The 18259-nt window shown below is 44.4% G+C and overlaps 1 protein-coding gene across 1 annotated transcript; it reads left to right on the plus strand.

Moving 5' to 3' along the window:
• Nucleotides 1–445: 445 nt before the first annotated feature.
• Nucleotides 446–9367, plus strand: LOC124008705 (protein jagunal homolog 1-B-like). Its single transcript, XM_046320214.1, has 3 exons — nt 446–571; nt 6576–6685; nt 7249–9367. Exons 2-3 carry the CDS (start codon nt 6597–6599, stop codon nt 7709–7711), a joined length of 552 nt encoding a protein of 183 aa, XP_046176170.1. The 5' UTR covers nt 446–571; nt 6576–6596; the 3' UTR covers nt 7712–9367.
• Nucleotides 9368–18259: the final 8892 nt, after the last annotated feature.

Below are 18259 nucleotides of genomic sequence, written 5' to 3' on the forward strand. Positions count from 1 at the left end.
AGTCACAGAAAATATATGTTGTGGTGGCAGCTGCAGAAAAGTACTTGGGGGTACAAGATTTAACTTCAGAAGAGTTACAGGGTGTGTTGAGTGGTAGTGGCCCGTCCTCTCAAGTCATTGGCCTGGGGTAGAACCATTTACGGTTAAAGTAGTGAAATAAGGTAGTGGGTTTTAATGAGTGTTAATGAGTTTTAATGAGTTTAATAAGGTTAGTTGGTAGGGTAATTAAAAATATGTTTTATTTTTCCCGTTTCCCCTTTTCCTATTTTGTATCACAAAGTGTAATGGATTTATAACATTGTTCAATGGATTTATAAAAGTTAAATTAACAAACGTATTTCGAACCTCACGAAGAAGAAGATCACACATAGCTTGTCGCAATGAGCGTTTCTGTTTCCAACTGTAGTACAACTTTTTGGATTGTCCCCCACTACCCTCCGTTCAGTCATCTGTCCAATCACAGACTGAATAGTCAACACTTCCGTATTGCACATGTCTACGGGAGAAAGGAGGAATGTCCACCGAGTTTCGTCATTGAGCGTGTAACAACTACTGTTGTACTGAACATACAGTAAGTATTACATTAACGTATGTCTAGAAAACTAAACTTTAGCTGCAGTTTGTTCTTGCCAGGTGTCTACGCCAATGAGACTTAAGCTAGCAGTACCACTAAGTTGGCAAGCAGGCTAGTTTAGTACAAACAGCTGGTCGATTTAGAAACTGCATACTAATAGCTGGTGATGCTAGCTAGCTTGGTAACTTTAAAATTGTCTGGGTGACTTTTTACATTTTGACTTGTAACGTTGCATTGTCATGCATTTCCCCACTGACAGTTCGGGACGAACTGTGAGCATATGCTTGTTTAGTTTACAAGCAGCTGGTCGTTTTAAAAACTACATACAAATAGCTGATGATGCTTGCTAGCTAACTAAGTCTGTCTTTAAAAAAAACTGTATTGGAATCAGGCCGGTTAATGAATGTCTTAACACAAGGACCTCTGGGTTCTTTCTAAATAGTCCACAGGGGGGAATTAAATATTTTACTGGCTAACTAGAAATCATCCTCGCCTGGCCTGGCGTTATCTGATAAGCCAGTAGAAGGGGACAGGAAAGCAGAGGGTAGCCAAGCTAGTGTTAATCCACATGCCCATGATCCTCATGTGTCCACTGTCAAGTTCACTGGGTAACCTTCAGGAAAACTAGGGAGGATCAGCTATGCTTTGTACAAGTCATTTCTGTATTTATGGCTCAACTAATCTATTAGCCTAATGCATAGACCTTATTCACCCAAGTGATAGACTGTTATCTGTACTACCGCACGGCAGGCGGTACCTACTGCCAAGGGGACCCTGAACAGCTTCTACCCCTTAGCCATATGACTGTTATCTGTACTACCGCACGGCAGGCGGTACCTACTGCCAACAGGACCCTGAATAGCATCTACCCCTTAGCCATAAGACTGTTATCTGTACTACCGCACGGCAGGCGGTACCTACTGCCAACAGGACCCTGAACAGCATCTACCCCTTAGCCATAAGACTGTTATCTGTACTACCGCACGGCAGGCGGTACCTACTGCCAACAGGACCCTGAACAGCATCTACCCCTTAGCCATAAGACTGTTAAATAGTAACCAAATAGCTACCTTTTGAGTCATCACATACGCTGCTGATACTGCTTATTATCTATCCTGTTGCCTAATCACTTTACCCCTACCGACTGAGATGGCCGCCTCGCTTCGCGTTCCTAGGAAACTATGCAGTTTTTTGTTTTTTTACGTGTTATTTCTTACATTAGTACCCCAGGTCATCTTAGGTTTCATTACATACAGTCGAGAAGAACTACTGAATATAAGATCAGCGTCAACTCACCATCAGTACGACCAAGAATATGTTTTCCGCGACGCGGATCCTGTGTTCTGCCTTACAAACAGGACAACGGAATGGATCGCATGCAGCGACCCAAGGAAACGACTCCGAAAAAGAGGGAAACGCGGCGGTGTTCTGGTCAGACTCCGGAAAAGGGCACATCGCGCACCACTTCCCAGTATTCTTCTTGCCAATGTCCAGTCTCTCGACAACAAGGTTGATGAAATCCGAGCAAGGGTGGCATTCCAGAGGGACATCAGAGACTGCAACGTTCTCTGCTTTACGGAGACATGGCTTACTGGGAAGACGCTATCCAGGGCGGTGCAGCCAACGGGTTTCTCCACGCATCGCGCCGACAGAAACAAACATCTCTCTGGTAAGAAGAGTGGAGGGGGCGTATGCCTCATGACTAACGGGACATGGTGTGATGAAGAAAACATACAGGAACTCAAATCCTTCTGTTCACCTGATTTAGAATTCCTCACAATCAAATGTAGACCGCATTATCTTCCAAGAGAATTCTCTTCGATTATAATCACAGCCGTATATATCCCCCAAGCAGACACATCGATGGCTCTGAACGAACTTTATTTAACTCTTTGCAAACTGGAAACCATTTATCCGGAGGCTGCATTCATTGTAGCTGGGGATTTTAACAAAGCCAATCTGAAAACAAGACTCCCTAAATTTTATCAGCATATCGATTGCGCAACCAGGGGTGGTAAAACCTTGGATCATTGTTACTCTAACTTCCGCGACGCATATAAGGCCCTGCCCCGCCCCCTTTCGGAAAAGCTGACCACGACTCCATTTTGCTGATCCCTGCCTACAGACAGAAATTAAAACAAGAGGCTCCCACGCTGAGGTCTGTCCAACGCTGGTCAGAACAAGCTGACTCTACACTCCAAGACTGCTTCCATCACGTGGACTGGGACATGTTTCGTATTGCGTCAGATGGAAATATTGACGAATACGCTGATTCGGTGTGCGAGTTCATTAGAACGTGCGTCGAAGATGTCGTTCCCATAGCAACGATAAAAACATTCCCTAACCAGAAACCGTGGATTGATGGCAGCATTCGCGTGAAACTGAAAGCGCGAACCACTGCTTTTAATCAGGGCAAGGTGTCTGGCAACATGACTGAATACAAACAGTGCAGCTATTCCCTCCGTAAGGCTATTAAACAAGCTAAGCGTCAGTACAGAGACAAAGTGGAATCTCAATTCAATGGCTCAGACACAAGAGGCATGTGGCAGGGTCTACAGTCAATCACGGACTACAAGATGAAATCCAGCCCAGTCACGGACCAGGATGTCTTGCTCCCAGGCAGACTAAATAACTTTTTTGCCCGCTTTGAGGACAATACAGTGCCACTGACACGGCCTGCAACGGAAACATGCGGTCTCTCCTTCACTGCAGCCGAGGTGAGTAAGACATTTAAACGTGTTAACCCTCGCAAGGCTGCAGGCCCAGACGGCATCCCCAGCCGCGCCCTCCGAGCATGCGCAGACCAGCTGGCCGGTGTGTTTACGGACATATTCAATCAATCCCTATACCAGTCTGCTGTTCCCACATGCTTCAAGAGGGCCACCATTGTTCCTGTTCCCAAGAAAGCTAAGGTAACTGAGCTAAACGACTACCGCCCCGTAGCACTCACTTCCGTCATCATGAAGTGCTTTGAGAGACTAGTCAAGGACCATATCACCTCCACCCTACCTGACACCCTAGACCCACTCCAATTTGCTTACCGCCCAAATAGGTCCACAGACGATGCAATCTCAACCACACTGCACACTGCCCTAACCCACCTGGACAAGAGGAATACCTATGTGAGAATGCTGTTCATCGACTACAGCTCGGCATTCAACACCATAGTACCCTCCAAGCTCGTCATCAAGCTCGAGACCCTGGGTCTCGACCCCGCCCTGTGCAACTGGGTACTGGACTTCCTGACGGGCCGCCCCCAGGTGGTGAGGGTAGGCAACAACATCTCCTCCCCGCTGATCCTCAACACGGGGCCCCACAAGGGTGCGTTCTGAGCCCTCTCCTGTACTCCCTGTTCACCCACAACTGCGTGGCCACGCACGCCTCCAACTCAATCATCAAGTTTGCGGACGACACAACAGTGGTAGGCTTGATTACCAACAACGACGAGACGGCCTACAGGGAGGAGGTGAGGGCCCTTGGAGTGTGGTGTCAGGAAAATAACCTCACACTCAACGTCAACAAAACTAAGGAGATGATTGTGGACTTCAGGAAACAGCAGAGGGAACACCCCCCTATCCACATCGATGGAACAGTAGTGGAGAGGGTAGCTAGTTTTAAGTTCCTCGGCATACACATCACAGACAATCTGAATTGGTCCACTCACACTGACAGCGTCGTGAAGAAGGCGCAGCAGCGCCTATTCAACTTCAGGAGGCTGAAAAATTCGGCTTGTCACCAAAAGCACTCACAAACTTCTACAGATGCACAATCGAGAGCATCCTGGCGGGCTGTATCACCGCCTGGTACGGCAACTGCTCCGCCCTCAACCGTAAGGCTCTCCAGAGGGTAGTGAGGACTGCACAACGCATCACCGGGGGCAAACTACCTGCCCTCCAGGACACCTACACCACCCGTTGTTACAGAAAGGCCATAAAGATCATCAAGGACATCAACCACCCGAACCACTGCCTGTTCACCCCGCTATCATCCAGAAGGCGAGGTCAGTACAGGTGCATCAAAGCTGGGACCGAGAGACTGAAAAACAGCTTCTATCTCAAGGCCATCAGACTGTTAAATAGCCACCACTAACATTGAGTGGCTGCTGCCAACACACTGTCATTGACACTGACCCAACTCCAGCCATTTTAATAATGGGAATTGATGGAAATGATGTAAATATATATATATATATATATATATATATATATATCACTAGCCACTTTAAACAATGCTACCTTATATAATGTTACTTACCCTACATTATTCATCTCATATGCATATGTATATACTGTACTCTACAACATCGACTGCATCCTTATGTAACACATGTATCACTAGCCACTTTAACTATGCCACTTTGTTTACTTTGTCTACACACTCATCTCATATGTATATACTGTACTCGATACCATCTACTGTATGCTGCTCTGTACCATCACTCATTCATATATCCTTATGTACATGTTCCTTATCCCCTTACACTGTGTATAAGACAGTAGTTTTTTTTTGGAATTGTTAGTTAGATTACTTGTTGGTTATCACTGCATTGTCGGAACTAGAAGCACAAGCATTTCGCTACACTCGCATTAACATCTGCTAACCATGTGTATGTGACAAATAAAATTTGATTTGATTTGATTTGAATATCAACCTCAATTACATTGACTTGGTACTGGTACTCAGTTTATATAGCCAAGTCATCGTTACTCAGTACTGGTACCCCATGTATTTTGTCAGGTTGTAATTGACTTGGTACTGGTACCCCGTGTATATAGCCATGTTATCATAGACTCAGTACTGGTACCCTGTGTATATAGCCATGTTATCATTGACTTGGTACTGGTACCCCGTGTATATGGTCATGTTATCATTGACTTGGTACTGGTACCCTGTGTATATGGTCATGTTATCATTGACTCAGTACTGGTTTCCCGTGTATATAGTCATGTTATCATTGACTCAGTACTGGTACCCTGTGTATATAGTCATGTTATCATTGACTTGGTACTGGTACCCTGTGTATATGGTCATGTTATCATTGACTCATTACTGGTACCCCGTGTATATAGTCATGTTATCATTGACTTGGTACTGGTACCCTGTGTATATAGTAATGTTATCATTGACTTGGTACTGGTACCCCGTGTATATAGTCATGTTATCATTGACTTGGTACTGGTACCCCGTGTATATAGTCATGTTATCATTGACTCTGTACTGGTACTCTGTGTATATAGTCATGTTATCATTGACTTGGTACTGGTACCCCGTGTATATAGTCATGTTATCATTGACTTTGTACTGGTACCCCGTGTATATGGTCATGTTATCATTGACTTGGTACTGGTACCCCGTGTATATAGTCATGTTATCATTGACTCGGTACTGGTACTCTGTGTATATATGTAACCGATGTGAAATGGCTAGATAGTTAGCGGTGGTGCGCGCTAATAGTGTTTCAATCGGTGACGTCACTCTCAGACCTTGAAGTAGTTGTTCCCCTTGCTCTGCAAGGGCCGAGGCTTTTGTGGAGCGATGGGTAATGATGCTTCGTGGGTGTCAGTTGTTGATGTGTGCAGAGGGTTCCTGGTTCGAGCCCGGGTAGAGGGGACCGACAAAATGTATACTGGTACATATAGCTAAGTATCGTTACTCATTGTGTATTTATTATTTGTTATCATCTTTCTATTATTGTTCTATTTTTCTCTCTGCATTGTGGGAAGGGCCCGTAAGTAAGCATTTCACTGTTAGTCTACACCTGTTTACAGTGCATGTGACTAATGCAATTATTCATTCATTGGTATTGCTAATTTCATACAAATTGTATTAGTTCTGTTATTTTAAAGGCTAGTTGTCTAATGTAATTAGACTGCCATTAGGTTTCAATGTCTTCGATAGTGATAGCTTATGCTGTATACTTATCTGCAGTTGTGAAATAACTAATGAGCACTAATGAGCACCTTAGAAAGCTCCAACAATGAATGACATGTTTTACTTTGAGTTTTTTGGACAGGCAGTAACCATGGCTTCCCGAGCTGGACCTCGAGCTACTGGCACAGATGGAAGTGACTTTCAGCACCGCGAGAGAGTGGCCTCACACTACCAGATGAGGTTCGCTCTCATTGCAAAAATCTCTGAAGTTGGTGACTTTTATCTCCCTCACCAACTTCAAACATCTGCTATCTGAGCAGCTAACCGATCGCTGCAGCTGTACATAGTCCATCGGTATATAGCCCACCCAATTTACCTACCTCATCCCCATACTGTTTTTATTTTATTTACTTTTGTGCTCTTTTGCACACCAGTATCTCTACCTGCACATGACCATCTGATCATTTATCACTCCAGTGTTAATCTGCTAAATTGTAATTATTCACACCTATGGCCTATGTATTGCCTACCTCCTCACACTGCTTTGCTTTATCTTGGCCAGGTCGCAGTTGCACATGAGAACTTGTTCTCAACTAGCCTACCTGGTTAAATAAAGGTGAAATAAAAAATAACATTTGAATGTTTTTGCATTTTAGTCATTTAGCAGACACTCTTATCCAGACCGGCTTACAGGAGCGATTAGGGTGTAGTGCCTACATAAAAACAAGATGACAGGTTTTGTTCTCAGTGACCCATTTGAAACATCACATATTCTTGTGCTTCTCTTCTGTCTTTCTCAATAGTGTCGCCCTCAAGTCCGAGATCCGTAAGCTGAACATCGTCCATGTTCTGATCTGGCTCCTCTTAGCTGCCCAGGTGACAGTGAGCCAGCTGAACCTGGTGTCCCACAGTGTGGTGGCTGCTCCCTACCAGTGGGAGTACCCCTACCTGCTGAGTATCATCCCCTCCCTCTTCAGCTTCATGGCCCTGCCCAAAAACAACATCAGCTACCTGGTGATCTCCATGATCAGTGCCGGCCTCTTCTGCATAGCACCGCTCATCTACGGGGGCATGGAGATGTTCCCGGTGGCCCAGCTGCTGTACCGCCACGGCAAGGCCTACCGCTTCATCTTCGGCTTCTCTGCCGTGTCCGTCATGTACCTGGTGATGGTGATCGCGGTGCAGGTGCACGGCTGGCAGATCTACTACAGCAAGAAACTGCTGGACGCCTGGTTCACCTCCACACAAGACAAGAAGAAGAAATGAGGACTAAATTATTTAAACAACTGACAAGGAATGACTATTGCTGCCTGCTGCTGCTTGACACCACTTCTAGGCCCATCTATATTTGAATTCTACATCCCCATCTCACCATCCCTAATTGATAGTTGTAGGACTAATTGGAATACTCAGCAGGCTGTCCTGTCGTCTTCCTGGTAAACCCTCTAACCTCCATTATCTCATCTCCTGGCTCTGGTGCCTGTGGACAGATTAAGACTTGAGTTGTCTATCTGAGACTCCAGGGTTTAATGTTGACCTGTCCTGCTGCCTTTAGAAACCCATCCTCTTATATCTCATCCTGATCTATGGAGCTGGCTGCCATAATCTGTCCTGCAAGGGATAGTACGCCAGTATTAGCCATATGTTCCAATTATCTCTCCTTTCTCCACAAGTTTGCACTTGTTCACTGATTTGAAAGGGAATGACTGGAATAATAAATATGGTAGAAACTCCCACTAGACCAGGGATAGGCACCTTTGATGGGGTGGGGACCATAAAACATCAACTCATCATGCCGCAGTAGCTCGCGGGTCTACCTAACCTTGGGGCGGCAGGTAGCCTAGTGGTTAGAGCGTTGGATAAGTAACCGAAAGGTTGCAAGATCAAATCTCTGAGCTAACAAGGTAAAAATCTGTTATCCTGCCCCAGTTGTTCAGGGGCACTGTGCCTACGCCGTCATTGAAAATAACAATTTGTTCTTAACTGACTTGCCTAGTTAAATAAAGGTTAAATAAATAAACTCATCCATACCCACACATACAGTCAGAGCCGGCCCTAGCCTTTTGGGTGCCCCAAGTGAAACCTTGCGAGCACAAAGTTTTAGTTTTAGAATTAATTTCCTGATATTCTACACAATTTGCCATGGCGAGGAGAGATTTTGTAACTTAACTCATTTCATGGAATTCTAATAATTTGCAATTGGGTGGAGAGAAATGTGCAGTTTTTTAGCTAATTTCTGGAAATTTTTCACCCAACTATAGGATGGAGAGAAATGTTTGCAGTTTTTATTATGATATCTGAGTGAGAATGACCCTCCCCAGTTGGTAATTCGACCATGATTACTACAATTTTAGATCGCTGGCTAGACTATCTTACCAGTCTAAACAAATGTTTGCTGACATGGGCTAATTGAGTGACTCTCAGGTGACTGACATAACAAGAGAGAAACTGCTGATGCACAACCAAACATTGAAATTGCACCTTGTGGTTTCTACTATTCTAACTTTCAACAACTTAGAGAACCCGACTGAGTTCATCATTCTTTTCCTTTCATTTTTGGAAATGTATTTGCGGGCCTACACCAGACCAGCAGTTCACCATCCCTGCTATGGACAGTGCCTCTGCGAATCCAATGTTTTTAGATTTGTGGGTGAAATAGTGAACGAGTGTACACTTCAGGAGGCAGGCGTTATAATTGGGACATACCCAAGACTAGATCAGGGCATGATGTGGCCTTAAAGAGAGGAGCCATCCAGAGCTGAACGGAAAGGGTTAAGAGAAAGGCGAGAGCAGTGGTCAGATTGCATCCATATGGTTGTGTGCTGCTGTCAAATGCACATTTTCATGTTGACAGTACTCAACAATTCAATTGTTTCTAAATGAGATGTACATTGTTAAATACCAATAAATGGCTATGCTGTAGCAGTTTTGCGTATTAGAGATTATTGAATGAATTACATGAATTAATAATGTCAATGTAAAGGCATCATTTGTCATCTCTGTAGTTGGGTTCATCTGTCTTATGGTTACTTTAAGGAACAACTTCCTTTCCTTGGAACAGTTTTCTCTTAGTATATGATTAGTTTTGTGTTACATGTACTTCAGCATCGAACCCATGTCCTAGAAAGTACACCTTCTAGTGGCCTCAAATTCTAATCCAGACCTCCAAGACAATTATCACTTAAAAAATAAAAAATAACCCTCAAATCTGGAGATCTAATTACACCTGCTCCAGTGGAAAAATGTTTTTCTGTTTACCAAAACATGTACTGTACCTTTCCAGCTGCAACAAATAATGTTTTGCAGAGAAGGGTAATGCTATTGGTTGACTGGTCCTCACAGTATTCATCCATGTGTATCTAATTTATTCATCCAGTCATGTCTGATCTATTTTCCAAAAAATGTACTTTGTTGTCTTTACTGATCCTGTTGAGAACTTGCGTTGTGTTGAAACCAATGTATAGTACTTTCCCCTTAATTTCAATACTAAATCATTATCTGGTACCTGCATGTTAATGCAGACTCTGTAATAATAATATATGACCTTACTGATTTTACAATTTGGTTTATGAATTTTAAAGTTTGGTTTCTAGAATGATTGATTAATGTTTTGTCTGTGCTGTGACGGATACAGTTGTTGTGTCTTTGGCTATGCCGGATTAGGTGACATGACATGCTGTTCTATAAAATCATTTTTCTGTAATGAATATTACCTGATTTAAGATAATCAGGTAAATAATTACCTAGAAAGTCGGGGCACCACGACATCATGTTTATAGAGCTGTTATCTTCCGAATAAACTCTTAAAGACCTGGTAATCATATCAATAGCAGTCAATATTTAATCGTCGCCTTATTCAGTCTCATCTGAAAGTTGTAAATTCTTGGGTATCTTCACAAACCCAGGCTAACAAGCTGAATCAGCAATACAACATTTGGTTTATTTACTAAATACCTAAATCATCTCACAGAATTACATCTACACAGAATGGATCATATTACAAATTATGTCATAAAGGAAACGTCCCTAGCGGACGGAACAGATATGACGGCTGGTTACACAAAGAAAGGGGTGGGGTTTTGAATGAAAGAGCGGGAAGACTGAGGAACAAAAATATTTTGTCTATCGGGCTGTAGGCAGCTACTCTATCGTAAATACAGAATCTTATGCATTCTAAATTACCGTCCATTTGGAAAAGGTAAATGCAATAAATATTTACTCTGAGCTCCGCTTCGATCGGTTGGTGTCTGGTGGTAGAACGGATACTTGGTAGTACCGTCGTTGTGTGGTAGGAGTGATACTCTGTCCGTCCTCTCCTAGACCACGTCAACAGTTTCTGCGCTAACGCAATGGCTAGGAGGTATCACTTCTTTAGTGAATAAGAGTTCAAAGTTCATACCAAGTTGCCATACTTTAAGCTCATGCTATATTCTGGCTGGTATAGTCGAAATTCATCCTTCCGGCGTATAGGTCTTCACCTTCACATTGAAATTCGATGCTAATTTCGTTAGGTTCTTGCTGATGTTGGCTTAGTTCTGTAGGTGGTCTTTGTCATTTCAACATGGGGACCTCAAGTCCGCACGTCCTTGGAACAGAAAGTTACATTTTCGTAAAGGGGCTTATATAGAGTTGGGAGAGAGGGCTGTGTTTCATAGTTTACAACCGATGTCTGTTCACATGGGCGGGGCCACGGACTTGAGCATAGTTCACTCATGAGAACCAATTCTCTCATTTAGAAGCTAATAAATACAATTGCCAAAATGTCTAAAAACCTTTTCACTTTGTCATTATGGGGTATTGTTTTTACATTGATGAGGAAACAATTGTATTTATTCCATTTTAGAATAAGACTGTAAGGTAACAAAATGTGTAAAAGGTCAGGGGTCTGAATACTTTCTGAATACTCTGAATATGGCTGCATGCATGGGCTCCTGAGTGGCACAGAGGTCTAAGGCACTGCATCTCAGGTCTAGAGGCATCACTACAGACCCTGGTTCGATTCCAGGCTGTCTCACATCGGACTGTGATTGGGAGTCACATAGGCCAGCGTACAGTGTCGTCCGGGATTGGCCGGGTAGACCGTCGTTAGAAATAAGAATTCATTCTTAACTCACTTGCCTAGTTAAATAAAATGCAAAACTAGCAGGCAATAACAACATTCTCTCCTTTAGGACTGCCTGCGGTTGTGGTGGCCCTCACCTTAGGAATTAGTTACAGAGTGGATGATCCACTGGGTTACAGGCAGGAGGAATTGAGTCAATACTGTACTATACTACTTCTCTGTATTATACTGTACTGCCCATAGGAAAACAATCTGTTGTTCACTCGGATATCCTCCAGATCTTTTGTGACTACCTAGAGCTTCTCAATTTGGAATCATTCTGTGACCATTTGTGTCTGGGTTATTGCTCCTAAAGTCCCCTTAGGATAAATATTGAGATGTTAGAGACTTCTATGATACATATATAGGACACATGAATTGAATTGAGATTATCGTTTTAGCAGTATTTGAGAAGTATGATCAGCAGAGGTCTCATCATTGTATACCGTTGAGCTCATCCTTGCCTCTGTTATTTTAAAGGAGCAATAATGATAAGTTCCTGAGACAAGTTTGAGACTTTTATTAGTCTAATGATCTTTGTCTGAGGGGATCATTTCAGAAATGTCTAAGAAGTATGAGCCATAAAGGAGATCTCTACATTGTATGTGCAACGTATCATCCTCGTCTCATTTATTTCTCTTAAAATTACTACAGAAGCTATACATCAGCTTGATTAATGAGATGAGACAATTGAGAATTTAATTTGTTAGCATTCATTTGCAGTATTAATGATTAGCTGTTCAAAACAAGAATGAAAACTGATACAGTTCAACAAATGAATTCAACAGTGCTTATTATATGAACAAAGCATCTCACTTTTCATTCCCATCAATCCTAAGTGACTGTAGGCAGTTAAGTAACAAAGTAACCCAGCTTTGAGAAAATACTTAGAATTCCGCTGACCTTCTTCCGGTCGAGGACTCGCTTCCTCTCTGGGATCTTACCATGGCGTCCAAAGGCAAATGAATTGACACAGTCTTCCACTGAGAAAGAATCGGTCAAAAAGGATATGGAACAGATGCAAGAAATGTTGCCTAGATGCCTGATGGATGGCAGCAAGGTGGAAGGATGAGAGGAACATGCCACTGTCAGGAAACAGCTCTTGCTCGCCGGACGGCACCGATGGCTTTCTCTCCTGTAGCTCACAGTGTTGCTCTCCAACGATGTCAATGAGAGCGTGCAGCTCTCGGATCTGGACTGGGTCTGAGATGAGACAATAGCACATACAGTACATTCATTATTATGTGTTCAAGGCCCAATCACTCTTCCAAATGTAAAAAAAAACAAACACCAGAAATGGGGTTGGATCATTTTTTCAAAATGATTTACAATTCAACTTCACAAAATAAAGTTTGATAGGTGACATGATATTAATTACTTACCTATTCTCAAAATGACTTCCTCCTCATCCCTGCAACCATCATATAGCTGCCGTGTGGCTGGTGCGTGCTGTCACAATGGAGCTGGTGCGTGCTGTCCCACTGAGGCTGGTGCTTTCCATCCAGTGAGGGCTGGTGCATGCTGTCCCACAGGGGCTGGTGAATTCCATCCATTGGGGGCTGGTGAGTGCTGTCCCACTGGGGCTAAGGAAAGATGTCCCTGCTCTGCTGGTGGATGCTGTCTCACCAGGGTGGGTGTGTCCTGTCCCATAGGGGTTGGGGAATGCTGTCCAACTGGGGTTGGTGCATGTTGTTCAATTGGGGCTGGTTGATGCTGTCTCACCAGGGAGGGTGCATTACCACCATAGAGATGGACAGGCTGTGTTTTGTCTGCAGAGAGTAGGTATTGATCTGACATCTTCACCATGTTCAGACAGTGGGCTCCTCAATTATTACAGTGTCACTTGGACACTGAGCTTAAATGTTCAGATGTGGGTGACTGATGTACTGTTGGTTGAGGTGGGAAGCCCTTCTCTTGCTTGTCCATATCTAAGAATCTGTCATGGTTTTTCTTTCAAACCTTTTTTTCAATCTGGTCTGGCTGCCCAATGTATTCAACAGTGGCCTTATAAAATGTTCCGTCTGACCACTTGGCTAGAATGGTTACTCCTGACCTAAGATCGTGCAGCTGTCTGATAGGAACTGCCTCTTCACGTAGAATATCAGATGTTTGGAAGATTTTTGCAGTGCATCTATTCTTACACCTCACAAAAGCAAAATGTCCTGAAAGAGAAATTAAATAGAAGGAGAGAAAAGGTTAAAGCTCTATGTTACTCAAAAGATCACGTGAAAAGAGACACATAATTGCATATCATATTCTCCTGGTGCTTATCCTACAGGTAGCAGACATTTAAATGATTTAAATGATTAGAGACAGCAAGGGCGGTTCGTTGCTCCAGAGTCTTTCCGTTCACCTTCACACTCCTGGGCCAGACTACACTCAATCATATGACCCACTGAAGAGATGAGTCTGCGTCTCTCACATGGGTAGGCAGACCATTCCATTAAAGTGGAGCTCTATAGGAGAAAGCCCTGCATCCAGCTGTTTGCTTAGAAATTCTAGGGACAATAAGTAGGCCTGCGTCTTGTGACAGTAGCGTACGTGTAGGTATGTACGGCAGGACCAAATCGGAAGACGGGTAGGAGCAAGCCCATGTAATGCTTTGTAGGTTAGCAGTAAAACCTTGAAATCAGACCTTGCCTTAACAGGAAGCCAGTGTAGGGAGGCTAACACTGGAGTAATATGATCACATTTTTTGGTTCTAGTCAGGATTCTAGCAGCCGTATTTAGCACTAACTGAAGTTTATTTAATGCTTTATCCGGGTAGCCGGAAAGTAGAGCATTGCAGTAGTCTAACCTAGAAGTAACAAAAGCATGGATTAATTTTTCTGCATAATATTTGGACAGAAAGTTTCTGATTTTTGCAATGTTACGTAGATGGAAAAAAGCTGTCCTTAAAACAGTCTTGATATGTTCGTCAAAAGAGAGATCAGGGTCCAGTGTAATGCCGAGGTCCTTCACAGTTTTATTTGAGACAACTGTACAACCATCAAAATGAATTGTCAGATTCAACAGAAGATCTTTGTTTCTTGGGACCAAGAACAAGCATCTCTGTTTTGTCCGAGTTTAAAAGTAGCAAGTTTGCAGCCATCCACTTCCTTATGTCTGAAACACAGGCTTCTAGCGAAGGCAATTTTGGGGCTTCACCATGTTTCATTGAAATATGAAATATTGTTATATGGTTTTGCCAGGGAGCTTGTACAAACTCACAGGGAAAAGTTGTGTCAGGGTTTGCAAGAGCTAAAATATAGTTATCTTTTTGTATTAGTAATGCAAGTTTTTCACATAATATACTTCAGTCGAGACCCCCATGCATATTGAATTACAATATAACGTGTGCCTAGCTGGTAGCCTTAGCATTTCAGCATATGTGTGTACTGTATATAAGGGACAAAATTCCTAACAATTTTATTTGGTAATGCATATTAGTGTTGCATCTTGAATCTTTATAAGATGTATTAGACCTACGTATCTTGATGATATTTTGTGAGTGGCACTGAGCTAGCCATAATTAATTGTATCTCATTTGAATAATATTGGAGACTCAAAATGACAAGACCAGAGCCTGGATGCCGATGGAGAAGAAACATGAATAAAGAAAATTCTGGGCCACTTAAACGACCAAGACGGACTGCACATTTTGTGAGTGGTGTGGCATTGCTCAGCCATATTTTAGAATAGCAGACACCCGCATGAATGGAATGCAAGCACCCCGTCAGGATGGATCAACGCACCAGCCCCATCAGGACAGAACACACCCGCCCCATCAGGACAGAACACACCCGCCCCATCAGGACAGAACCCACCTGCACCATCAGGACAGAACACACCCGCCCCATCAGGACAGAACACACCCGCCCCATCAGGACAGAACACACCCGCCCCATCAGGACAGAACACACCCGCCCCATCAGGACAGAACACACCCGCCCCATCAGGACAGAACACACCCGCCCCATCAGGACAGAACACACCCGCCCCATCAGGACAGAACACACACGCCCCATCAGGACAGAACACACACGCCCCATCTGGACAGAACCCACCAGCCCCATCAGGACAGAACACACCCGCCCCATCAGGACATAACTACCTGCACCATCAGGACAGAACACACCCGCCCCATCAGGACAGAACACACCTGTACCATCAGGACAGAATACACCTTCCCCATCAGGACAGAATATACCTCTACCATCAGGACAGAACACACCTGAAACATCAGGACAGAACACACCTGCCCCATCAGGGCAGAACACACCTGCACCATCAGGACAGAATACACCTGCCCCATCAGGACAGAACACACACTCCCCATCAGGACAGAACACACCTGTACCATCAGGACAGAACACACCTTCCCCATCAGGACAGAACACACCTGTCCCCATCAGGACAGAATACACCTGTACCATCAGGACAGAACACACCTGTACCATCAGGACAGAATACACCTTCCCCATCAGGACAGAACACACCTTCCCCATCAGGACAGAACACACCTTCCCCATCAGGACAGAACACACCTTCCCCATCAGGACAGAACACACCTTCCCCATCAGGACAGAATACACCTGTACCATCAGGACAGAACACACCTGCACCATCAGGACAGAACACACCTTCCCCATCAGGACAGAACACACCTGCCCCATCAGGACAGAATACACCTGTACCATCAGGACAGAACACACCTTCCCCATCAGGACAGAATACACCTGTACCATCAGGACAGAACACACCTGCACCATTAGTACAGAATACACCTTCCCCATCAGGACAGAATACACCTTCCCCATCAGGACAGAATATACCTGTACCATCAGGACAGAACACACCTGTACCATCAGGACAGAACACACCTTCCCCATCAGCACAGAACACACCTGTACCATCAGGACAGAACACACCTGTCCCATCAGGACAGAATACACCTGTACCATCAGGACAGAATACACCTGTACCATCAGGACAGAATGCACTTGTACCATCAGGACAGAACACACCCACCCCATCAGGACAGAATACACCTGTACCATCAGGACAGAACACACCTGTACCATCAGGACAGAACACACCTGTATCATCAGTTCCGAACACACCACCCCATCAGGACAGAATACACCTGTAGCATCAGGACAGAACACACCTGTACCATCAGGACAGAATACACTTGTACCATCAGGACAGAATACACCTTCCCCATCAGGACAGAATACACCTGTACCATCAGGACAGAACACACCTGTACCATCAGGACAGAACACACCTTTCCCATCAGGACAGAATACACCTGTACCATCAGGACAGAACACACCTGTACCATCAGGACAGAATACACTTGTACCATCAGGACATAACACACCTGTACCATCAGGACAGAACACACCTTCCCCATCAGGACAGAATACACCTGTACCATCAGGACAGAACACACCTTCCCCATCAGGACAGAATACACCTGTACCATCAGGACATAACACACCTGTACCATCAGGACAGAACACACCTTCCCCATCAGGACAGAATACACCTGTACCATCAGGACAGAACACACCAGTACCATCAGGACAGAATACACCTGTACCATCAGGACAGCATACACTTGTACCAACAGGACAGAACACACCCACCCCATCAGGACAGAATACACCCACTGCATTAGGACAGGACACACCTGTACCATCAGGACAGAACACACCTTCCCCATCAGGACAGAATACACCCACTGCATTAGGACAGGATACACCTGTACCATCAGGACAGAATACACTTGTACCATCAGGACAGAACACACCTGTACCATCAGGACAGAACACACCCACCCCATCAGGACAGAATACACCTGTACCATCAGGACAGAACACACCCACCCCATCAGGACAGAATACACCTGTACCATCAGGACAGAACACACCTGTACCATCAGGACAGAATACACCTTCCCCATCAGGACAGAATACACCTGTACCATCAGGACAGAACACACCTGTACCATCAGGACAGAACACACCTTTCCCATCAGGACAGAATACACCTGTACCATCAGGACAGAACACAACTGTACCATCAGGACAGAATACACTTGTACCATCAGGACATAACACACCTGTACCATCAGGACAGAACACACCTTCCCCATCAGGACAGAATACACCTGTACCATCAGGACAGAACACACCTTCCCCATCAGGACAGAATACACCTGTACCATCAGGACATAACACACCTGTACCATCAGGACAGAACACACCTTCCCCATCAGGACAGAATACACCTGTACCATCAGGACAGAACACACCAGTACCATCAGGACAGAATATACCTGTACCATCAGGACAGCATACACTTGTACCAACAGGACAGAACACACCCACCCCATCAGGACAGAATACACCCACTGCATTAGGACAGGACCCACCTGTACCATCAGGACAGAACACACCCACCCCATCAGGACAGAATACACCCACTGCATTAGGACAGGATACACCTGTACCATCAGGACAGAATACACTTGTACCATCAGGACAGAACACACCTGTACCATCAGGACAGAACACACCCACCCCATCAGGACAGAATACACCTGTCATGTTTGTCATTTATTATCATGTCTTGTCCCTGTGCTCCCCATTCTATTCGTTTCCCTCTGCTGGTCTTATTAGGTTCTTTCCCTCTTTCTATCCCTCTCTCTCCCCCTCCCTCTCTCA

Source organism: Oncorhynchus gorbuscha, linkage group LG21, assembly GCF_021184085.1.
Source record: "Oncorhynchus gorbuscha isolate QuinsamMale2020 ecotype Even-year linkage group LG21, OgorEven_v1.0, whole genome shotgun sequence".
Classification (NCBI taxonomy): Eukaryota; Metazoa; Chordata; class Actinopteri; order Salmoniformes; family Salmonidae; genus Oncorhynchus; species Oncorhynchus gorbuscha.